This window comes from Mauremys reevesii, linkage group 24 (genome assembly GCF_016161935.1).
Source record: "Mauremys reevesii isolate NIE-2019 linkage group 24, ASM1616193v1, whole genome shotgun sequence".
In the NCBI taxonomy this organism is placed as follows: Eukaryota; Metazoa; Chordata; order Testudines; family Geoemydidae; genus Mauremys; species Mauremys reevesii.
Window position 1 is genome coordinate 7281192 of NC_052646.1, and position 24795 is coordinate 7305986.

A 24795-nucleotide genomic window follows, 5' to 3' on the forward strand; every position below is an offset into this window, starting at 1 on the left:
TGTGCTTTTAACAAGTTGTAAATTGCAACATATTTTGTGACCAGTTTTACCCATCACCACACTCACAGCCTCCTTAATAGGAGGACACTGAGTTAAGCCCAGAAATATGCAGTGATTCACTTGAACTTTGCAGTCCATTTTTTAAGACCAAAGGGGGGGGGGAGGGGGGGTCAACGCTTGCAAGGACAGCAGCTGACAAATAATTTATCTTACAAACATTATCCTTGTGTATATAATGAATGCTTACTCAGAGAGCAAATAATTTTTCCTGTTTAGAGAACCAAGCTATTATTGCTCTGCTTGTCAAACTGCAGCCATGCAGTTATAAACATTAACCACGGATGGAAAACTTGTTCCTGACATGTGAATTTAGCAACGTTTAAAGAGTGTCTCTATAATGCTAAATATCATGCAACTCAGCAGGATGAAGTTGCATAAACATTTTGTCATGTGTGAACAATACAAAACACTCATTTGAGTATTTCCTTTGTAGTTCAAAGAAACGTTATTGTGATACAAAGTCTGGTTGAAAAAATGTTTTTCTTCTAGCTTTACCGCCCCAAGCAATTACTGCTGTGGCTTTAACTACACCTCTTTTGCTCATGAAATTGCAAGAGAGACAATATTCAATACTAAAATACAACAACAGTCTAAGCAGACAAGAAAGGTCTTAATAAGGCCCCAATCCTGCAAATATGTACATGTTTAGCTTTTCACTACTTTGAGGAGTCTCATTGATGAGTTAAGCACATGTGTAAGTATTTGCAGGATCGGGGTCTAAGTTTCAATCTCAGTTGCCATATTCTGACAGAATGGCAACACAAGCATCAATGACTCAATTATGGGGAACTCTAGCTTTAGGTGGTTGTAAAATTTCAGTTCTTTGTATGCGAAACCACAACCACGTATTTCTAGACGTCAGCGCTGCACCTCACCTCAAGATCACCACAAGCTAAAGACTGAAGACGCTTTCTTGATCTTGAAAGCCACAAAAGGTTACTATACCCAAGTTATGTTTAGTTGGGATGAAAATGTCATCCTTCAAAATTCTATTGAACAGTACTAGATGAACCTGAACTCTGGCAGCCCGAGACCCCAATCAGCCTCAAGCCACAAATGAGAATACACAAAAACACCACAATTCAAAGGAACACAAGCAGAGGCCCAAAATTCTGATCTGAGTTACAACACTGTAAATCAACAATAATGTCACTGACATCAAGGAACTTATACCAGATATATACCAATACAAATGAGATAAGAATTTAGCCAGAAATCTGCGAGGTATGAAAGATTCACTTTTAAATCAGCAAGTATCAGAAGTATCAGATTTCCCCCTACACCTAGACAAAAAGAGCTCCTGTTGTAAATCAGAGTTCACAAAGAGAGAAAGTTAGAAGCTGACTACACACTCCAAACTCATGCCCTTGTGTGCTGTCAGTTTTGCCTGTCAATCAGTTTAGAAATGATGAAATGGGATGTTGTTTTTATTGCTATGAATTACAATGTGCAAAGTCCATACATTTTGGGCAATTAGCAACAGTAGAGTTTGTTTCTTGCTAAGGCAAAAACAAGTCAACATACAACATAAAAGATCTGGAAATAACACCCCAATATTGGCCATTTAAAAAAAAATCACAAAAATAAGAATTCTCTGGAGTGCACCTACAGCATGGCAACCAGTCATGATTTTACAGAGATTGGGAAAGAGACATAGGCACCAAGCACACAGTCTGGACTGTATGTACATGTGGACCTTGAAAAGAAGCAGGGTATACTGAGGCACATGCTAGCCAGCAACACAACCCAACAAGGTGCACAAAACTGAAGTGCAGAAGGAAAAAAATAGGGGAGGATTCATTGGGGTGGGGGGAGTCCAGCCCCAACTCATGTATTCCCCATTAAAGGCCCCAGCTAAGCCTTCCCCCCTCAAGCTTAAATATGAGGGGGACCCACAGTAACCCCAACTCTGAGGCCTATAGTTTCTAACCTCCACCACCTTGAGTTCAGACCATACATCCCTGGCACCCACCCTCCAGTCCAGGTCACCCCTTCCCCACAGCCTCCCCTCCCCCTCCAGGTCACCCCTTCCCCACAGCCTCCCCTACCCCTCCAGGTCACCCCTTCCCCCAGCTACCCTTCCACCCTGCCCCCAGCCTCCCCTCCAGGTCACCTCTCCCCAGCTTTCCCTCCCCCAGCGCCCCCCTTCCAGGTCACCCCTCCCCAGCTTCCCTTCCACCCTCCCCAGCACCCCCAAGTCACCCCTCCCCAGCCTTGCCCACTAGGTCCCTCATCAGTCCCCGCCAGGCCCATCTCACATCCATTCCCTCCCCCTTAACGCCGCCCCCAGCCCCTGAGGGTCCCCGGCCCCCTTGCCACGCGCGGGCGCGCGGGCCCCGCACTCACCCGGGTTGGCGGCGGCTGCCATGGTCCCGGGACCGCCCCCCCCCCCGGCTCGCTGGCTCGCTCCGTCCCACCGCCACTTCCAAGATGGCGGCGCAGGAAAACCCTCCCCGTTGCGGCGCAACCGAACCTGTCCGCTCAGCTGCGGGGGCTGCGGGGGCGGGAGCCGCGCCCTGACCCGTCCCCATTGGGCAGGGAGGGGAAAGGGGCGGGACCATCTGGAGCATCGGGTAGGCTGTCTCCGCACGCTCCGCCCCCACCCCTCCCGCATACGGGGGCGTGGTCAGCGAGGGGCGTGGCCAAAGAGGAGGCCGTTCTGCTGGGAAAGATTTAAAGGGCGAGTTTGTTGTGAGTGTGTGTAGTTGGGTGACGTCACTGGGATGGCGTAAGGCGGGGTTTAAAGGGCCAGGAGCCTGGCTGAGCCCCCCCCCTTCTACCCGGGGCTGAGCTCGTCACCCTCCCCGCAACTGTGGACCATGTGCTTCCCCCCCACGTGGGGCTGAGCCCTCCCCCCCATCGTGTGCTTCCCCCCCACCTGGGGCTGAGCCCTCCCCCCCATCGTGTGCTTCTCCCACACCTGGGGTTGAGCCCTCCCCCCCCATCGTGTGCTTCCCCCACATGCGGGGCTGAGCCCTCCCCCCCATCGTGTGCTTCTCCCACACCTGGGGCTGAGCCCTCCCCTCCATCGTGTGCTTCCCCCACCCCCGGGGCTGAGCCCTCCCCCCCATCGTGTGCTTCCCCCACACCCGGGGCTGAGCCCTCCCCCCCATCGTGTGCTTCCCCCCCACCCGGGGCTGAGCCCTCCCCCACATCGTGTGCCTCCCCCCCCACCTGGGGATGAGCCCTCCCCCCCATCGTGTGCTTCCCCACACCCGGGCTGAGCCCTCCCCATCATGTGCTTCCCCACCTGGGGTTGAGCCCTCCCCATCGTGTGCTTCCCCACCTGGGGCTGAGCCCTCCCCATCGTGTGCTTCCCCACCTGGGGCTGAGCCCTCCCCATCGTGTGCTTCCCCACCTGGGGCTGAGCCCTCCCCATCGTGTGCTTCCCCACCTGGGGCTGAGCCCTTCCCCATCGTGTGCTTCCCCACCTGGGGCTGGGCCCTCCCCATCGTGTGCTTCCCCGCCACCTGGGGCTGAGCCCTCCCCATCGTGTGCTTCCCCACCTGGGGCTGAGCCCTTCCCCATCGTGTGCTTCCCCCACACCCGGGGCTGAGCCCTTCCCCATCGTGTGCTTCCCCACCTGGGGTTGAGCCCTCCCCCCCATCGTGTGCTTCCCCCCCCCCTGGGGCTGAGCCCTCCCCATCGTGTGCTTCCCCCCCACCTGGGGTTGAGCCCTTCCCCCCATCGTGTGCTTCCCCCCCACCTGGGGTTGAGCCCTCCCCCCCATCGTGTGCTTCCCCCACACCTGGGGCTGAGCCCTCCCCTCCCCATTGTGTGCTTCCCCACCTGGGGCTGAGCCCTCCCCCCCATTGGGTGCTTCTCCCACACCTGGGGATGAGCCCTTCCCCACATCGTGTGCTTCTCCCACACCTGGGGCTGAGCCCTTCCCCCACCCCTCGTGTGCTTCTCCCACACCTGGGGCTGAGCCCTTCCCCCCCATCGTGTGCTTCTCCCACACCTGGGGATGAGCCCTCCCCCCCCCCATCGTGTGCTTCCCCACACCTGGGGATGAGCCCTTCCCCCCATCGTGTGCTTCTCCCACACCCTGGGCTGAGCCCTTCCCCCCATCGTGTGCTTCCCCACACCCGGGGATGAGCCCTTCCCCCCCATCGTGTGCTTCTCCCACACCTGGGGATGAGCCCTTCCCCCCATCGTGTGCTTCTCCCACACCTGGGGCTGAGCCCTCCCCCCCATTGTGTGCTTCCCCAGACCCGGGGATGAGCCCTTCCCCCCCATCGTGTGCTTCTCCCACACCTGGGGCTGAGCCCTCCCCACCATCGTGTGCTTCCCCCCCACCTGGGGGTGAGCCCTCCCCATCGTGTGCTTCCCCCACATGGGGGGCTGAGCCCTCCCCCCCATCGTGTGCTTCTCCCACACCTGGGGCTGAGCCCTCCCCTCCATCGTGTGCTTCCCCCACACCTGGGGTTGAGCCCTCCCCCCCCATCGTGTGCTTCCCCACACCTGGGGATGAGCCCTCCCCCCCCATCGTGTGCTTCCCCCACATGCGGGGCTGAGCCCTCCCCCCCATCGTGTGCTTCTCCCACACGCGGGGCGGAGCCCTCCTCCATCGTGTGCTTCCCCACCTGGGGCTGAGCCCTCCCCATCGTGTGCTTCCCCACCTGGGGCTGAGCCCTTCCCCATCGTGTGCTTCCCCACCTGGGGCTGAGCCCTTCCCCATCGTGTGCTTCCCCACCTGGGGCTGAGCCCTCCCCATCGTGTGCTTCCCCACCTGGGGATGAGCCCTCCCCATCGTGTGCTTCCCCCACACCCGGGGCTGAGCCCTCCCCCCCCATCATGTGCTTCCCCACCTGGGGTTGAGCCCTCCCCATCGTGTGCTTCCCCACCTGGGGCTGAGCCCTCCCCATCGTGTGCTTCCCCACCTGGGGCTGAGCCCTCCCCATCGTGTGCTTCCCCACCTGGGGCTGAGCCCTTCCCCATCGTGTGCTTCCCACCTGGGGCTGAGCCCTTCCCCATCGTGTGCTTCCCCACCTGGGGCTGAGCCCTCCCCATCGTGTGCTTCCCCACCTGGGGCTGAGCCCTTCCCCATCGTGTGCTTCCCCACCTGGGGCTGAGCCCTTCCCCATCGTGTGCTTCCCCACCTGGGGCTGAGCCCTCCCCATCGTGTGCTTCCCCACCTGGGGCTGAGCCCTCCCCATCGTGTGCTTCCCCACCTGGGGCTGAGCCCTTCCCCATCGTGTGCTTCCCCACCGGGGCTGAGCCCTTCCCCATCGTGTGCTTCCCCACCTGGGGTTGGGCCCTCCCCATCGTGTGCTTCCCCACCTGGGGCTGAGGCCCTCCCCATCGTGTGCTTCCCCACCTGGGGTTGAGGCCCTCCCCATCGTGTGCTTCCCCACCTGGGGTTGAGCCCTCCCCATCGTGTGCTTCCCCACCTGGGGCTGAGCCCTTCCCCATCGTGTGCTTCCCCCCCACCTGGGGCTGAGCCCTCCCCCCCCGCGTGTGCTTCTCCCACACCTGGGAATGAGCCCTTCCCCCACAGCGTGTGCTTCTCCCACACCGGGGGCTGAGCCCTGCCCCCCCAGCGGGTGCTTCTCCCACACCTGGGGCTGAGCCCTTCCCCCCATCGTGTGCTTCTCCCACACCTGGGGCTGAGCCCTCCCCCCCATTGTGTGCTTCCCCACACCTGGGGATGAGCCCTTCCTCCCATCGTGTGCTTCTCCCACACCCTGGGCTGAGCCCTCCCCCCCATCGTGTGCTTCCCCACACCCGGGGATGAGCCCTCCCCCCCCATCGTGTGCTTCCCCACACCTGGGGATGAGCCCTTCCCCCCATCGTGTGCTTCTCCCACACCTGGGGCTGAGCCCTCCCCCCCATTGTGCGCTTCCCCAGACCCGGGGATGAGCCCTTCCCCCCCATCGTGTGCTTCTCCCACACCTGGGGCTGAGCCCTTCCCCCCATCGTGTGCTTCTCCCACACCTGGGGTTGAGCCCTCCCCCCCCATCGTGTGCTTCCCCCACATGCGGGGCTGAGCCCTCCCCCCCATCGTGTGCTTCTCCCACACCTGGGGCTGAGCCCTCCTCCATCGTGTGCTTCCCCACACCTGGGGTTGAGCCCTCCCCATCGTGTGCTTCCCACACCTGGGGATGAGCCCTTCCCCATCGTGTGCTTCCCACACCCGGGCTGAGCCCTCCCCCCCATCGTGTGCCTCCCCACCCGGGGCTGAGCCCTCCCCACATCGTGTGCCTCCCCACCTGGGGATGAGCCCTCCCCATCGTGTGCTTCCCCACACCCGGGCTGAGCCCTCCCCACCATGTGCTTCCCCACCTGGGGTTGAGCCCTCCCCATCGTGTGCTTCCCCACCTGGGGCTGAGCCCTCCCCATCGTGTGCTTCCCCACCTGGGGCTGAGCCCTCCCCATCGTGTGCTTCCCACCTGGGGCTGGGCCCTTCCCCATCGTGTGCTTCCCCACCTGGGCTGAGCCCTTCCCCATCGTGTGCTTCCCCCACCTGGGGCTGAGCCCTCCCCATCGTGTGCTTCCCCACCTGGGGCTGAGCCCTCCCCATCGTGTGCTTCCCCACCTGGGGCTGGGCCCTTCCCCATCGTGTGCTTCCCCACCGGGGCTGAGCCTTCCCCATCGTGTGCTTCCCCACCTGGGGTTGAGCCCTCCCCATCGTGTGCTTCCCCACCTGGGGCTGAGCCCTCCCCATCGTGTGCTTCCCCACCTGGGGTTGAGCCCTCCCCATCGTGTGCTTCCCCACCTGGGGTTGAGCCTCCCCATCGTGTGCTTCCCCACCACCTGGGGCTGAGCCCTTCCCCATCGTGTGCTTCCCCCCCACCTGGGGCTGAGCCCTCCCCCCCATCGTGTGCTTCTCCCACACCTGGGAATGAGCCCTTCCCCCATATCGTGTGCTTCTCCCACACCTGGGGCTGAGCCCTTCCCCCACCCCTCGTGTGCTTCTCCCACACCTGGGGCTGAGCCCTTCCCCATCGTGTGCTTCTCCCACACCTGGGGATGAGCCCTCCCCATCGTGTGCTTCCCACACCTGGGGATGAGCCCTTCCTCCCATCGTGTGCTTCTCCCACACCCTGGGCTGAGCCCTTCCCCCCATCGTGTGCTTCCCCACACCCGGGATGAGCCCTTCCCCATCGTGTGCTTCTCCCACACCTGGGGATGAGCCCTACCCCCCATCGTGTGCTTCGCCCACACCTGGGGCTGAGCCCTCCCCCCCATTGTGGGCTTCCCCAGACCCGGGGATGAGCCCTTCCCCCCCATCGTGTGCTTCTCCCACACCTGGGGATGAGCCCTCCCCCCCATAGTGTGCTTCACCCACCTGGGGCTGAGCCCTCCCCATTGTGTGCTTCCCCACACCTGGGGATGAGCCCTTCCCCATCGTGTGCTTCCCACACCTGGGGATGAGCCCTTCCCCATCGTGTGCTTCTCCCACACCTGGGGCTGAGCCCTCCCCCGCATTGTGTGCTTCCCCAGACCCGGGGATGAGCCCTTCCCCATCGTTTTCTCCCACACCTGGGGATGAGCCCTTCCCCCCATCGTGTGCTTCTCCCACACCTGGGGCTGAGCCCTCCCCCCCATTGTGTGCTTCCCCCAGACCTGGGGATGTGCCCTTCCCCATCGTGTGCTTCCCACACCCGGGGATGAGCCTTCCCCCCCATCGTGTGCTTCTCCCACACCCGGGGATGAGCCCTTCCTTCCCCATCATGTGCTTCTCCCACACCTGGGGCTGAGCCCTTCCCCATCATGTGCTTCCCCACCTGGGGCTGAGCCCTCCCCATCGTGTGCTTCTCCCACACCTGGGGATGAGCCCTCCCTCGTGTGCTTCCCCACCTGGGGCTGAGCCCTCCCCATCGTGTGCTTCCCCACACCCGGGCTGAGCCCTCCCCACATCGTGTGCTTCTCCCACACCTGGGGCTGAGCCCTCCCCATTGTGTGCTTCTCCACACCTGGGGCTGAGCCCTCCCCATCGTGTGCTTCTCCCACACCTGGGGCTGAGCCCTCCCCTCCATCGTGTGCTTCTCCCACACCTGGGGCTGAGCCCTCCCTCGTGTGCTTCCCCACCTGGGGCTGAGCCCTCCCCTATCGTGTGCTTCCCCACCTGGGGCTGAGCCCTCCCCTCGTGTGCTTCCCCACCTGGGGCTGAGCCCTCCCCATCGTGTGCTTCTCCCACCTGGGGCTGAGCCCTCCTCCATCGTGTGCTTCTCCCCCACCTGGGGCTGAGCCCTCCCCCCCCATCGTGGGCTTCCCCACCACCTGGGCCTTAGCCCACCCCCCCATCGTGTGCTTCCCCACGCCTGGGGCTGAGCCCTCCCCACATCGTGTGCGTCTCCCACCCCTGGGGTTGAGCCCTCCCCATTGTGTGCTTCTCCCACACCTGGGGCTGAGCCCTCCCCATCGTGTGCTTCTCCCACACCTGGGGCTGAGCCCTCCCCATCGTGTGCTTCTCCCACACCTGGGGCTGAGCCCTCCCGTGTGCTTCCCCACCTGGGGCTGAGCCCTCCCCATCGTGTGCTTCCCCACCTGGGGCTGAGCCCTCCCCTCGTGTGCTTCCCCACCTGGGGCTGAGCCCTCCCCATCGTGTGCTTCTCCCACACCTGGGGCTGAGCCCTCCTCCATCGTGTGCTTCTCCCACACCTGGGGCTGAGCCCTCCCCATCGTGTGCTTCCCCACCTGGGCCTGAGCCCTCCCCATCGTGTGCTTCCCCCACGCCTGGGGCTGAGCCCTCCCCCCCCATCGTGTGCTTCCCCCCTACCTGGGGCTGAGCCCTCCCCCCCCATCGTGTGCTTCTCCCACACCTGGGGCTGAGCCCTCCCCATCGTGTGGTTCCCCACCTGGGGCTGAGCCCTCCCCACATCGTGTGCTTCTCCCACACCTGGGGCTGAGCCTTCCCCATTGTGTGCTTCTCCCACACCTGGGGCTGAGCCCTCCCCATCATGTGCTTCTCCCACACCTGGGGCTGAGCCCTCCCCACATAGTGTGCTTCTCCCACACCTGGGGCTGAGCCCTCCCCCCATCGTGTGCTTCTCCCACACGGGCTGAGCCCTCCCCATTGTGTGCTTCCCACACCCGGGATGAGCCCTTCCCCATCATGTGCTTCTCCCACACCTGGGGATGAGCCCTTCCCCCACATCGTGTGCTTCTCCCACACCTGGGGATGAGCCCTCCCCCCCCATCGTGTGCTTCTCCCACACCTGGGGCTGAGCCCTTCCCCCCCATCGTGTGCTTCTCCCACACCTGAGGATGAGCCCTCCCCCCCCATCGTGTGCTTCCCCACACCTGGGGCTGAGCCCTTCCCCCCATCGTGTGCTTCCCCACACCCGGGGATGAGCTCTTCCCCCCCATCGTGTGCTTCTCCCACACCTGGGGATGAGCCCTCCCCCCCATTGTGTGCTTCTCCCACACCTGGGGCTGAGCCCTCCCCCCCATTGTGTGCTTCCCCAGACCCAGGGATGAGCCCTTCCCCCCCATCGTGTGCTTCTCCCACACCTGGGGATGAGCCCTTCCCCCCATCGTGTGCTTCTCCCACACCTGGGGCTGAGCCCTCCCCCCCATTGTGTGCTTCCCCCACACCTGGGGATGAGCCCTTCCCCCCCCCATCGTGTGCTTCCCCACACCTGGGGATGAGCCCTTCCCCCCATCGTGTGCTTCTCCCACACCTGGGGCTGAGCCCTCCCCCCCCATCGTGTGCTTCCCCACACCTGGGGATGAGCCCTTCCCCCCATCGTGTGCTTCTCCCACACCAGGGGATGAGCCCTTCCCCATCGTGTGCTTCTCCCACCTGGGGCTGAGCCCTCCCCATTGTGTGCTTCCCACACCTGGGATGAGCCCTTCCTCCCATCATGTGCTTCTCCCACCCTGGGCTGAGCCCTCCCCATCGTGTGCTTCCCCACACCTGGGGATGAGCCCTTCCCCCCCTCGTGTGCTTCTCCCACACCTGGGGCTGAGCCCTCCCCCGCATTGTGTGCTTCCCCAGACCCGGGGATGAGCCCTTCCCCCCATCGTGTGCTTCTCCCACACCTGGGGCTGAGTCCTCCCCCCCCATCGTGTGGTTCCCCCCCACCTGGGGCTGAGCCCTCCCCCACATCGTGTGCTTCTCCCACACCTGGGGCTGAGCCCTCCCCCCCATCGGTTGCTTCTCCCACACCTGGGGCTGAGCCCTCCCCCCCCATCGTGTGCTTCTCCCACACCCGGGGCTGAGCCCTCCCCCCCCATTGTGTGCTTCCCCACACCCGGGGATGAGCCCTTCCCCCCATCGTGTGCTTCTCCCACACCTGGGGATGAGCCCTTCCCCCCCCCATCGTGTGCTTCTCCCACACCTGGGGATGAGCCCTCCCCATCGTGTGCTTCCCCCCCACCTGGGGCTGATCCCTTCCCCCCATCGTGTGCTTCCCCCCCACCTGGGTCTGAGCCCTCCCCCCCATCGGGTGCTTCTCCCCCCCACCTGGGGATGAGCCCTCCCCCCCCCATCGTGTGCTTCCCCACACCTGGGGATGAGCCCTTCCTCCCATCGTGTGCTTCTCCCACACCCTGGGCTGAGCCCTTCCCCATTGTGTGCTTCCCCACACCCGGGATGAGCCCTTCCCCATCGTGTGCTTCTCCCACACCTGGGGATGAGCCCTTCCCCCCATCGTGTGCTTCTCCCACACCTGGGGCTGAGCCCTCCCCTCCATCGTGTGCTTCCCCCACACCTGGGGATGAGCCCTTCCCCATCGTGTGCTTCCCACACCTGGGGATGAGCCCTTCCCCCCATCGTGTGCTTCTCCCACACCTGGGGATGAGCCCTTCCCCCCATCGTGTGCTTCTCCCACACCTGGGGATGAGCCCTTCCCCCCATCGTGTGCTTCTCCCACACCTGGGGCTGAGCCCTCCCCCCCCATTGTGTGCTTCCCCAGACCCGGGGATGAGCCCTTCCCCCCCATCGTGTGCTTCTCCCACACCTGGGGATGAGCCCTTCCCCCCATCGTGTGCTTCTCCCACACCTGGGGCTGAGCCCTCCCCCCCATTGTGTGCTTCTCCCACACCCTGGGCTGAGCCCTTCCCCCCATCGTGTGCTTCCCCACACCCGGGGATGAGCCTTCCCCCCCATCGTGTGCTTCTCCCACACCCGGGGATGAGCCCTTCCTTCCCCCCATCATGTGCTTCTCCCACACCTGGGGATGAGCCCTTCCCCATCATGTGCTTCCCCCACACCTGGGGCTGAGCCCTTCCCCCCCATCATGTGCTTCCCCCCCACCTGGGGCTGAGCCCTTCCTTCCCCCCCTTCATGCGCTTCCCCTCCTCTCTTCCTACAATGTGAGGCTCAGTGCACACACACACACACACACACACACCCACCCACCCCCCAACTAGGGACTGGGCTATCCCAGGCAAGGATTCATGTGACAACCTTTGCACCCACCCCAGCAGTGGTAGCAGGCTGCTCTCAGTGGAGGGCTCCAGCATGGGAACTCTCAGCCCCTGGCGAGGCTGCTGGCACCTGAGTTTGTTGTCTGCCCAGCCCAGGCACATTTCTTTGATTTAGGTTCGGACGGATTTGTCTTCATTCTCCTGTCAGGTTTTTCCCCTGACAGCGAGGCCGCCAATATTGCTGGTGGCAGCTGCAGCAATGATGCTTTTGAGTGAAGCAGCATGGGGGGGGTGGAGTGGGGAGATCTTCTGTGATGAAGGGGTGTTTTTAATTTTGTAAATAAACCCTTAGCTGCCTTGGCAATAAGCTCCCTATAAATCATTAACATAAATTATGTGAGCCTGGGCAGGGGGAGGAGAGGAAACCGGCTCCCCCTGGGCTTTTGTGTGTGAGTTTATTTTGAACTCCACACAAAAAATTAACCTTCCACTTCTGCAGTCTTCTGCACTCCCAAAGCACTGTACCGGCTAGGGCCTCAACCCTGCAAAGTGCTCGGCCCTCTGGCCTGAGCCTGAAAAGTCCTTAAGCAGGTGGTCACCTCCCCAGGAAGATTAAAATCTTTGAGACGCAAAAGAAGGCAAGTGCAAGAGGGATGTGACACTTGCGGCAAACACGGTTCTTTGCAGTGATGTGCAAAAACACACGCACCTGGCCAGATGCATTCAGACACACAAACCTGCAAATCCCAGAAGGCCAGACCTGTCTATACAGTGAATCAGCTCCAGGGCTTATGATCTTTCCAGCTCACAGACAGCATGGCTTCAAGGCTTCCTGCATACACCAATGCCCTAGTACCTCATCCGGGGGTGGGGGAGGTAATGTTTCACAGATACACTGCCAGTAGCCTGGCAGTATATCTCCCCCTCCACCTTGTCTCCACCTTCCCTCCAACACTTCCCATGTGCAGAGGCTGTGTGGGATCCAGGAACAGTGGGGGAGTGCCTTGCAGGTGGCTAACCTCCCTTCCCCAGAAAAGAGGGGAGATCCAGGCACAGTGGGTCCTTTCTAGACACTCTCAAGGTGACAAGCCGGCCCATGCTGATTTCCAGTCATAGCCATGAAAATATCCCTCTCACCAAAGTAAAGACTTGCCCAGTTGGTCAGGTGCCTCATTCCGGTTTCGTTTGCCTTCCTCCAAAACATTGGGTATTGTCGTGTCATCGGATCAGATGGACCTATCATCTGTTCTGGTGTGGTGTCCTTACCTCTCTGCATCATGGAGTCAGCCCTGCTCCCATAAAGTCCATGCCAAAACCCCCGCTGACTTCAAGGGATGCAGGACCGGGACCAAGATATTTAGGGCTCAGTCTCTCTGGGCCAGATCCAGTTCCCATTCAGGTCAATGGGAGTCTTTACATGGACATCAATGGGTGCTGGATTAGGCCCAGTAATTGTCCTTATAGGAGAATTCTTGCACCTTCCTATGAAGCAGCCGGTACTGGCCATTGTTGGAGGTTGGACCCAGGCTGAGGTGGGCAATTGGTCTGATCTGATGTGGCAATTCCTACATAGGGTGCCAGCATCAGATGTGGCTGTTTAATCTGCTGTGCTGTGGTCCAGTGGTTAGAGGACCAGTTTGGGAGGCCTGGATTCTAATCCCAGCTCTGGTGTGTGACTTTAAGCAAGGCACTTCTGGTTCCCCTCCCTTCCTTTGTCCATTCAGGCTGTAAGCTCTTTGGGGCAGGCCCTGTCTCGCCTCTCACCATGACACAATGGAGCTCTGATCTTGGGTGGGGCCTCCAAGTGCTTCCGAATAATCCTGAGATTTTCTTGCTGCCGCTTTTCTCTGCTCTCTGAATGGCGCTCGATGAAACACGGCAAGTCAGAGCAGAGACGGCTGGGGTGTTGTTCTTGTTCCGTCCATGCCAGCACAATGAACAGTGAGCTCAGCTCCCCTGGAGCTGGCCTTGCCCATGCTCTGAATGCTTCTGAGAAGCAAGTGACAATTTCCCTGCCACTCAAGAGGGTGTTTGTCCCTGTGGATAAAATGACCTTTGCTTCTGCTTATCTGGTAAGGTTTACGTAATCCGCTTATCTAGCAGAGTTCATATAATCGGATTCCCTCATTGGGGACCTGGCTTGACTCTGGATTACACTGGAGAATTCTCCCAAAAGGATGTGATAAAAATGGCCTTGGCTAGATAGCGTTTGATCTCGCAAGGGTTCTGATCCTCTCTGGGACGGGTCTCAGCGCTCTCAACAAAGGTGCTTCTCAGCGTTCGGCCCCTAAATCCTTTTTGCATCTGGATCAGGAAAGAGGAGGCTCATGGGAGCCTGTTCCAAAGGTGGTGCTAAATCTGCCTTTTCCATGGTGCAGAACTTTAAAAATTATGTCCCATGACTGGGGTGTGTGGAATGAAGGGCATTTCTTCCTGGCAGCTCAGCTGGAGATCAAATTATGGCCTGGAGCATGAGGCTGCCTTGTCATTTTCATCCTAGCTTTTGTCACTCCAGCTGCCTTTCTTATTCTTATAAGCACCACGTCCTCATTCCACCCCCCCCCCCCCACGATAAACTAGAAATGGTCAACATGTTTTGACAAAAAAAAACAAAAAAACCCACACACCACATGTTGAAAAATGGATTTAGTCAAAAATGAAATTTTTTTCACTGGAAAAGGGCATTTTTGATGGCAAATTTCACTTCAGTTTTCAAAAAGGGTTCAAAATTGGGAATTTTTGTTTCCCCCACCACCTTTTTCCTTTTCAGCTACACTGTGCCACAGAATGATGGATGTCTAGGGTTTTCCCCACACTCTTCCCACCCCCGCTTTTTTTTTTCACTCTGTAACTTGCTCAGACTTCCTCCACTTTGATAAAGTTACCGCATGGCAAAGGGGGAAAGGAAACACTATATACTAGAGTCACCAGACTAGATCTGACTCCAGACTCATCTAGCCCAGTATCCTGTCTCTGACAGTGGCCAGAACCAGCTGCTTCAGGGAAAGGTGCAAGAAATGTCCTAATCCCTAGTGGCACTGGCTAGAGATTGTCTTTGTTATTCTCATGGCATATGCACACAGAAGTTAAAGAAACACACACAGAAGAACTCTTGCTGGAAGGTTGCAACGTAATATTCTTTACATCTTAGATTTCAGAATGATAACACACAAGGACCCGAAAAACCAAGAGCGACAACTCGACCCGTCTTACTCTAAGGAAGCTACCTGGCTGCAGACAGACTCTGATCTCCCGCTTCTCTACAGACCATCTTAGCATATCACCAAACCCAGGAAACCCCTTTTGAGTTAGTGATAGCTTGTAATTTTAACATAGTTTTCAGTAAACCACATTCTTAAGCCATGAAGCATAAAGTGTAATATCTCCTCCAAAATGTATGTCAGCATAAATTCTAACTCTGGCTGTTCTTGTTATCCATATAAATGTCCAATCCCTTGTTGAATCGAAGGTTTTAGCCCCAATGACTTCCTGTGGCAATGAGTTCCACAGTCTAATCACAGGTGTGAAAAAAGTATCTCCTTTTATCGGTTCTGAATTAGATGAGAGTAAATATGCGAGTAATTGTTTTAAAATATTTTTTCTCTAATGCACGGGTAACAACAATAGTCAAGGCACGGCGGCACGGGCTTGCACCAGGGCGACTAGCCCATCTGAGATTGCTAACTTAAAATGTAGCACGTACGTAAGTGGCTGCATGATTAAGGCCTAAGGGTGAAATATGCCCCATGCGAAAGGCAAACCCAGGACTCAGGTACCACTTAAGTCTTGTTTCGATGGCCTAAGTGAGACTTAAGTGACGTGTAGGCCTTGTGCTAAACCACCTTCAATTCAACTGAGCAAGTGGTGCAATAATTCTGACACCCCCCCCGGGCCCGATCCTGCAAGGCAGTGAGCACCTTCAGCTCCTGTTGAGATCAGTGGGAGTGGAGGGCTCTCAGCACTTCCCAGGATCCAGGCCTTAAAGCCCAACCCAGCAAACAGTTATTCCCAGGCACAGTGGAAGTAAACATGGCTGTGTTTAGAACGAAGGGTCAGGTCCTTGGTGGGGAATATAATATGATAGAACCTCTTACTGACCAATCTGTTAAGACACGGATTGGCTAGTGAGAATCTGGTTCGAAAGGCTGCCTCTCCCGCTGAGCCATGCGTTCTGTGCTCAGCACAGGTTTCATCACGCTATTGAAAGACAATTGTGGAAATATTTTCTTGATGACCTGGGCTATAATTTCATCTGTGAGGGATCATTTTGCTCTCATTACTGGGAGTGCCTGAAACTCGATGCTGTCACATTTCTGAAGTATTTATGAAGCTTCTGTAGCAGCAAACACAGCAAGGAGTCAGGGAGAGCAAGCGAGTCACAGCCCCAGCCAGACTGCCTAGGGTAATGAAAGCGTCGCACCAAGGGGCAGAGGATGGGAGCTGTTGAAAGATCCTTTGGGGTAGGTAAGGAATGTCCAGAGGTCAATAAAATCCAGACATGTGTGAAGGTAATGGTCACCAATGTTATATTACACTTAGAAAAATCTTAATACAGTGCGTAACTTTCTGTGGATTCTATTTCTTTACATGCTATTTCTTGTGTGTCTATAATTGTGCTCAAATGATATATAGTGCATGTGATGTAATCTAGCCGTCTAGCCCCATACTCACCCATCTCTCTTGCAAATGACATATGGATGGTTACGAATTTTTAAAATCCTATTGACTTTTCACCATCAATGCTGTTTGTTTACACTTTCTTTGCACATTTGGACAATGGAAGGAGGCTGCTTAGTTTCACTTTCTGTTTCTAGTCAGTTTCACTTTCTGGCTAGCCAGAAGTTGCTGCATTTCTGTTTCCAGCACTAAAGGAGGAGATTTTGATGACTGTGTGTTTTCACCAAATTGTTTAATAAACAGAAAATAGAACTTCTGTGTTCAGAATAGAATTTAAAACAAAATGAGGGCTATTCTTTTTCTTATTCAACCAGCGGTGCTGGAACAATTTTATAGTGGGGTTGCTGAGAGCCATTCAACCAAACTGTAAACCCTGTATATAATGGAAACCACTTCAAGTCAGGGGGTGCTGCGGCACCCCCTGCACCCCTACTTCCAGCACCTATGTATTCAACCTAAATTTGGGGGCCTACAGTGTGACAATCTCTAAAAGAACTGGCGGTTCAGTGCAGAACTAAAACCATGTCACTTAGCACCGCTCCAAATTAATACACAAAGCCTCATCGCAACACATTTAATCAGCAGCCAAAATTACCGAGGCCTGCTCTACACTTAAAAGTTTTCCAACAGAGCTTTGTCAGGAGTGTGAAAAAAACCAAAGCCCAAATGACACAGCTGTACTGGCAAAACCCCTAGTTTTTCTGTCAAAAAAGCACTTTTGGCAGCTCAGCTTATTTTGTTCAGAGAACTGTAGGGTGACCAGATGTCCCGATTTTATAGGGACAGTCCCGATTTTGGGGTCTTTCTCTTATATAGGCTCCTATTACTCCCCCACCCCCTGTCCCGATTTTTCACATTTGCTGTCTGGTCACCCTAGGGAACCAGTATAAAACATAGCAGCAAACAAACTCTTTTATCTTTATAAACTGCCTCCTCTAAGAGAGTTTGATGGTCTACTCTAGCTTTACCAGTTTGGCTACATTAGCAAACCTTTTCCAGTGTAGACGAGAGCTAAGATTGTGCGGTGAATGTTCACAGTCTGTTTTGTGGAGGGAGAGCTCTGTAACGAATTGTTAAAAATCATTCTGGTATGGAAAGTGGCTTTTTTTTTTAATTAACCTCTTATATTTGCATAGCTGCTGCCAGACTGAGATGACGCACGCCATGTTCTTGTTAAATCACATTCTCTGGTATCACAGAAATGCACAATCATCATGAATGCATTAGGCAATAAAGTATATGAAACTAATAATATATGTGTATTCTAGCAGAGCACTTGTACCTACATAAAAGCTGAATAGACTTTAAAGGCAGAAGGAACCATTAGATCTTCTAGTCTGACCCCTTGTAGAACAGCCAGAGAACTTCTGTACTGAAAGCAATAACTTGTGTTTGGCTAAAAATCTCTTTCCGAAAGGCACCCAGTCTTGATCTGAAAACATTAAAAGACGGAGAATCCACCACTTCCCTTGGGAGTTTGTCCCAGTGGTTAATCAATTTTGCACCTTATTCCTCATTTGAATTTGTTTGGATTTAATAAGCCAGTTATAAGAATAATTGAAGGATGTAGAAAGAATCTATAATTAAGACTCAATCATCTTTAGCTACAAAATGCCAGGCATAAAAGCAAAGTCCATCCATTGCTTGCATGTGCGCCTTGTGCAGGAGTGCTGCGTGCATGCAGTCATGCATTAGGATGTTTTTAAATAAGGAAAGACACAGCTTTAAAGCTTGCTGTTAACACTCCGCTATGCTCTACTTTCCATTCTCCAACCACGGATTCATCCAGCTTCCTGCTAGGCATTCTGAATAATAGTATCTACAAGGCATTTCTTGTACTGAGAAGCACTATAACGAGAACTGCCACTAGAGGGCATTCAAAAAACTACAGGCCGTGTTGTTGGAAGCACTCAGGCCTGGTCTACATCTAAAACTTGGGTTAGGGATCGGCAAGCTTTGGCGCACAGCTCACCAGGGTAAGCCCCCTGGCGGGCTGGGCCGGCTTGTTTACCTGTCGCGTCCGCAGGTTCGGCCGATCTCGGCTCCCACGGGCCATAGTTTGCCATTCCAGGCCAATAGGGGTGGCGGGAAGCGGTGCAGGCCGAGGGATGTGCTGGCCGCCGCTTCCCGCCGCCCCCATTGGCCTGGAGCGGCAGGTAAACAAACTGGCCCAGACCACCAGGGTGCTTACCCTGGCGAGCCGCTTGCCAAAGGTTGCCAATCCCTGACCTAGGTCAACCTAGGTACATCACTGGGCTGGGAAAAATTTCCCTGTGCAATGTAGTTAGGTTGAACTAATCCCCACTGTAGATGCACCTAGGTCAACGGAAGACTACTACCTCTCAGAGAGGTGGATTACCTCCATTAATGGAAAAACCCCTTTCGGCAATGTAAGAAGTGTCTACACTACAGTTGTGCCGCTGTGGTGTAGACATACCCTCAGTATTGTCCTAATGCTGTTCTCATTAAAGACGAAGGAGCAGAGTTTAGACCAATGTCGGGTGCTTTAGGAGTAGGGTTGCCAACTCTAACTGAAGCTATTCCAGATGTTTTCCCGCAACATGACATAATGTCCTGGTCTTAAAATATCCTATTCAAATCTCCTGGATTGCTTTCAATAGTCACTGGGAGATCGATGCTGATTCCAGGAGACTCCAGGCCAGTCCGGGGGGTTGGCAACCCTATTTAGGAGCAGAGAGAGCAGCCAACCCTGACAGCTTTGGAAAATCCCACCCAGCCTGCACATGTAACTGCATTAAAGTATGAAAACAAGATGAACCAACCTGGAGCAAAGCGATCGAAATTAAATTCACTAGGCATGGCAGGGACATGAGTCCTCACAGTCTGAGGCATCTAGGAGCGAATAGGGCTTTGAATCGCTGGAAATAAATCTTTCCAATGAAATCCTCATTTATCTCATTGTCTCGTGACAAACATTTTTCTCCTCCTAAATTGGCCTGGATGCCCCATAACCACAGGGCCGGCGCTTCCATTTAGGCGACCTAGGCAGTCACCTAGGGCACCAGGATTTGGGGGGGCAGCATTTTGCCGGGAGGGCGGCAGGCGGCTCCGGTGGACCTCCCGCAGGTGTGCCTGTGGAGGGTCCGCTGGTCCCGCGGCTCCGGTGGAGCATCCGCAGGCACGCCTGCAGCAGGTCCACCGGAGCCCCAGGACCAGCGGACCCTCCGCAGGAATGCCTGTGGCAGGTCCACCAGAGCCACGGGACCAGCGGACCCTCCGCAGGAATGCCTGTGGCAGGTCCACCGGAGCCACGGGATGACCGGACCCTCCGCAGGGACACCTGCGGGAGGTCCACCGGAGCTGCGGGACCGGCGGCGAAATGGGTAGAGCCGGTCCTGCGCCTAGGGCGCCAAAAACCCTGGCGCCGCTCCTGCATAACCACTCCCGGGAGATCTGATTGCTAAGGCTCTGGCCTTGGCATTGGGGAAAAAAAAAGGGGGGGGGTGTCTAATCTTAGCTATGCCTCTCCTGTGACCTTTTGGGTGAGCCGCTTGAACCCAGATCCGCAAAGGTATTTAAGTGCCTGACTCCCACTGATTTCAATGGGAGTTCGGCATGTAAGTCCCTTTGAGGATCTGGCCCTTCATTTCCCTGCCTGCCCTTAGTCTCAGACTGTGAGCTCTTTGGGACAGGAACTGTGTCTGTGTTGCTATAGTAATTCAAATCAAGATCTGCATCTTATGAGTTGCAAAGGTCAAAAGCAGCCCTGATGTTACAAATCAGTCAGCACCCTGATAGCCTGGCTGAGCTGTTGTTTTCTTAGCTGGCAGGGGCAGGCTGTTTACCAACCCTGCTCCTGAGTCCAAATTTCCTTAGCAAAGGAGCAGCTGCAGCTCACTGTTCTTTTTCTTGGTTTTGCTGGAAAGAGAAAGATTTTGATTTTCTCACAATTAGGAACTGGGCAAACTCTTTACACCGGCGCTGGAGAGGTGGAAAGGCACCACCAGAGAAACACACCTCCTGCTGCAGCATGGACATTGGAAATCACAATGAGGATCTGAATACCGCATAATAACCACAGCTGACCTGTGACCTACTGTCCCGCCCATCATCTGACATGTCCTCGCTAGGCGTTACTAATGGGAGCCAATGAAATGAAGGCGGCTAAACAGAAGGGGGCGAAAAACCAGGGAAATTCCGAATCTTTGCCATCCAAAGTGCCTGAGGCGTCTCTGTTTGGACAAAAAACAAAGAGGCATCACAGATCTTCTTCCAACACTGTAGCTGTTTTACGCCGTGCACTGCTGCAATTGAGGGCATCAGAATTTCCACTGTCAAAATCTTTCTGCTGTACATGCCGCATTAGCAACATAAAAAAGCCTAAAAGAGGGTGGAAACAGTGCCCTGAGAATCCTTGCCCAACATAGGGGGCCTCCCCAGCTGGTGTGGAGTCAGCACAAGGGTCCTGCGCTACCCTCCAGTCAGGGGCGGCTCTAGACATTTCGCCGTCCCAAGCACAGCGTCATGCCACGGGGGGCGCTCTGCCGGTCGCCGGTCCCACGGCTCCGGTGGACCCTCCGCAGGCACGCCGCCAAAGGCACCCTGCCTGCCGCCCTCCTGGCGACCGGCAGAGCGCCCCCCGCGGCATGCTGCCCCAAGCACGCGCTTGGCGTGCTGGGGCCTGGAGCTGCCCCTGCCGCCAGTGAAGGGAGTGAAATGTGGCAACGCACTGTGGCTAAGCTCTGCTTCCCAGGGTAGTGGAGTGTAAGTTAGAGCAGCTGTAGGGCTGCTCTGACTTACATCAGGACTGGGCAGGGCCCAGAATAAGTTGAGTGCAATTCGGGGATGTATTAGCAGGAATGTCGTAAGCAAAGCAGGAGAAGTAATTCTTCCGCTCTACTCTGTGCTGATGAGGCCTCAGCTGGAGGGTTGTGTCCAGTTCTGGGCACCACATTTCAGGAAAGATGTGGACAAATTGGAGAGAGTCCAGAGACGAGCAAGAAAAAATTAAAGGTCTAGACAACATGACCTATGAGGGAAAATTGAAAAAATTTGGTTTGTTTGGTCTGGAGAAGAAAAGACCGAGAGGGGACATGAGAACAGTTTTCAAGCACATAAAAGGTTGTTACAAGGAGGAGGGAGAAAAACTGTTTTCCTTAATCCCTGAGGACAGGACAAGAAGCAATGGGCTTAAATTGCAGCAAGGGCGGTTTAGGTTGGACATTAGGAAAAACTTCCTAACAGGGCGGTTAAGCACTGGAATAAATTGCCTAGGGAGGTGGTGGAATCTCCGTAATTGGAGGTTTTTTAAGAGCAGGTTAGACAAACCCCTGTCAGGGATGGTTCAGATAATTCTTACTCCTGCCAGGAGTGCAGGGGACCGGACTAGATGCCCTCTGGAGGTCCCGCCCAATCCTGTGAGTCTATGATTCAGTGTGTTAAAGGCACCTTAACACCCAACCCCCCACGTGCTCCTGCCCCAAAGGCGGAATGGAGTAACTGAGAATCAGGCCCAATACATCTAAACATCAGCATAGGAGATGGTTAATCTCTTACACTCCTTTAACTCTTTCCTTCATGCCACTGTGTCTCTCCCTCTCCTGTGGATCAGATACATTTCAGGGGAGCAACAAGAATAGGCGGCTGAATGGGGACATCACTAACCCTGCCTGTGCTCACCTTGATCCCTCAATCATCTGCTTCTCCCACTGCTCTCTTATCACCACCACCTCCCACGCTGCCCGCTATGCTGGCAACACCCTCCTCGAGCTGATCCATAAAGCCACTCGCTTGCCTCTGATCTCTCAAGACCCACTGATTTCACGCTGCTCGCAAGAAAATGGCTAATTACGGGCAGGCCAAGGGGCAGTTATGAGGAGGCATAAGGAGAGGGAGGGTGGTCCAGTGGTAAGGGTGCTGCTGACTTGGGAGAGCTGGGTTCAGTTCCACAGGTTTCCTCTGTGACACTTTAACAGCCACGTCAGACTTCGCTCTTTACCAAACAACTTCAGTTTCTTTCTGTGCCACCTCCTGGCCCACCAAGGAATTGCAACTCATTTTAACTCCACAGGTTCGGTGGCATACGCAAAATGAGGTGGGTGGGTCTTGGTATATCACCACAGTGACAGGTGTCCACACTGCACAACCGGCACCCCATCAGGCGGTATCTGCTCCCCTCAGACATACGAACGTTAGTGAGGGTCTAAGAGTTTGGGGCCTCATGGAACCTCAGTTCAAGTCTTTTCCCTGCTACAGAACCCCCACGTGACCTTGGGCCAGTCACTTAGTCTCTCTGTAACTCAACTGCAAAACGTGGTTAATAGCCCCACTGCTCACTGATGTCGTTGAGGATAAATATAGTAAACATTGTGAGGTGCTCAAGACGACAAGGACTGAGCAGGCTCCAGCGTCTGAGCAACCCTCTCGATCGTAGTCCTTCCAGAATAGGAAGAGAGACTTCAGGGGAGGAGGAATTAGGGATTTGCCCTGCTGCTGTCCATGTTCTCTGGATAAACACAGAACTCCAGAGTCACTGAGACAGTCCATCCGGCACCTTTCACCAGTTCTGTTCTGTACAGGTTCTTACATCATGCTCATCACTGTAGCGTCTGAGCTTCCAGGAGTGCGCTAAGCAACGTGACTACACATCTGAAACAGTGAAAATACACCAGTAGTGAAATCACGTGGGAAACACCCCCCCACACACACACACACACACGTAGCATGGGCATGTGCTAAGATTTCAGCCTGGTATTTTCAGTGTCATTTTCCCCTGGAACTAAATGGACAGCAGGACGTAAACAAGTTATTTTATAAACTGAAATCCACCATCATCTCCACGGTGCGTCAGGTCACTTACCAAAGGTATTTCCATGCATCGCAGCACCTCACCCTCTTTAATGTCAGTATCGTCACAACCCCCCTGGGAGGTGCTATTATCCTCAGCGCACAGATGGGGAATGGAAGCACAGAGCACAGGCATGCTCCAAGGCCACTGTAGAGCATGTCTACCAGATCAGGCCCCCCACAAAACCACAGCAGAAGGAGGAGCTGCCACTCCATAGCTCAGTGGTTAGAAGGCCAAAGCCTGCACCAGAGAAGGGACATGAGCGTAGGTCTCTCCCCTCTGAGATGAGCCCCCTACACAGTGAACTAAGGTTTTTTTCAGGATAGGCCTTTCTCCATCTCTCCTCTTGAAGCTGGTCCACTTTGTAGATGGAGAGAAATAAACATGAATTGGGCAGAGTGAGAATGAGTTTATAGCTCAGTGGCTAGGGGAATGTGGGAGAGTCAGGCCTCTCTTAGGAGCACTCCTTGGTGCATAACCAAGGCAGTGCGCACTGTGGCACATGCCTTATGTGGAACGTGCTTGCTCCAGGCTGGGGTTGATGGGCAATGGAAAGAGCTTGATAAGTTTATGGAAGGGGAGATCTGAGGAGATTGCCTACAATGACACATGGCCCATCCATGATGGCTGTTATATAAATATCTCCAACGGCTGGAGATGGGACACTGGAGGGGGAAGGCTCTGAGTTACTACAGAAAATTCGTTCCCAGGTGCTTGGCTGGTGGGTCTCGCCCACATGCTCAGGGTCTAATTGATCGCCATATTCGGGGTCAGGAAGGAATTTTCCCCCAGATCAGACTGGCAGAGACCGTGGAACTTTTTTTGTCTTCCTCTGCAGTGTGGGGCCTGGGTCACTTGCTGGTTTGAACGAGAGTAAATGGTGGATTCTCTGTAACTTGAATTCTCTAACTCAAGTTTGGAGGACTTCAGTGACTCAGCCAGAGCTTATGGGCCTATTGCAGGAGTGGGTCGGTGAGGTTCCGTAGCCTGTGAAGCGCCGGGGGTCAGACTAGATGATCATGATGGTCCCTTTTGGCCTTAGAGTCTATGAGCCTATGAGCTAAAAACACCAGGATTTTCTGCCATGGCGGGTAATATGCCCTTCTGATTCCATACTTAGCTCTTTGGGCCAGGGACTGTCATTGTGTTGTCTTCAACGCATAGCACTATGGGGACTTAATTAGAACCCCAAGGTGGTATCACAATACAAATTATTATCAACAATAATGATTTCCATCCCAAACTCTGCCGTGCAGGTGATGGATGTGCGGGAGCTCAGAGGACAGAGAAGGGCATGAAGGCGGAGCCCTATGGAGAGCCCAACAGTGCAGCCGTACGTTGATGTGGACAAGGGGTTTGCCATTGGGTTTGTCATCCTGATGTGCTTCTTCCTGATGGCCATGATTGTGAGGTGCGCCAAGCTTATCGTGGACCCGTACAGCGCCATCCCCACCTCCACGTGGGAGGAGGAGCAGATCAATTGACTGGCAATAAAGAGGAGGAAAATTGCTAATCAATTCGATGTGTTTGACTCCTTTGTCGTCCCTGTAATCCCTGCCCCTGCAGGGAAAATGAAGATTCCGTAGTTTAAATTGTGCATTTGACAGACTCTGACACTAATGATAATGCTCGGTACCCTCCATCGGAGGGTCTCAAAGCACATTGCAATGAACTCAGCTTCATAAAACCTCTGGGAGGTAAGTGAATATACTAAACCCCTTGTGTCAAGCGAGCCAGTGGCCAAACCAAAAACTGAATTTAGGAATCTTGACTCTCTTTGTCTGAAACAGTAGATTCCTGTGACACCTTACTGAAGAAGACAGGAATAGCCATCTGGGCCGGCTGACCCCAACAGCAAGACGGAGTAGATGGTTGCTTACGCCAGGCAGCTGTCTCTACAAGGGGCAAGCGAGCAGCTGCAGACCAGCACA

At 55.3% G+C, this 24795-nt stretch overlaps 2 protein-coding genes across 7 annotated transcripts in view; one reads left to right on the forward strand and one right to left on the reverse strand.

Moving 5' to 3' along the window:
- The window catches only part of ARNT (aryl hydrocarbon receptor nuclear translocator), a 39074-nt gene extending 36534 nt beyond the window's left edge, over nt 1–2540 (reverse strand). For both annotated transcript variants that reach the window (XM_039512369.1, XM_039512368.1), the window contains exon 1: nt 2407–2540. In XM_039512369.1, coding sequence (XP_039368303.1) covers nt 2407–2428 — 22 coding nt within the window. In that variant the 5' untranslated portion in view covers nt 2429–2540. The remainder of the gene's footprint in view (nt 1–2406) is intronic.
- A 74-nt stretch (nt 2541–2614) lies between these two features.
- Nucleotides 2615–24361, forward strand: CTXND2 (cortexin domain containing 2). Of its 5 annotated transcripts, XM_039513152.1 has the most exons (3): nt 2615–2751; nt 14531–14686; nt 24121–24361. In XM_039513152.1, exon 3 carries the CDS (start codon nt 24175–24177, stop codon nt 24346–24348), a length of 174 nt encoding a protein of 57 aa, XP_039369086.1. In that variant the 5' UTR covers nt 2615–2751; nt 14531–14686; nt 24121–24174; the 3' UTR covers nt 24349–24361. The 5 variants fall into 5 exon arrangements, with proteins under 5 accessions (XP_039369086.1, XP_039369089.1, XP_039369084.1 ...); XM_039513155.1 differs by lacking the exon at nt 14531–14686 and having other exon boundaries at nt 2691–2751; XM_039513150.1 differs by lacking the exons at nt 2615–2751; nt 14531–14686 and adding an exon at nt 15712–15887.
- Nucleotides 24362–24795: the final 434 nt, after the last annotated feature.

What these genes read in the sequence shown, in the direction of transcription:
- CTXND2 (XM_039513152.1), top strand. Translation starts at nt 24,175, where the DNA reads ATGGAGAGCCCAACAGTGCAGCCGTACGTTGATGTGGACAAGGGGTTT.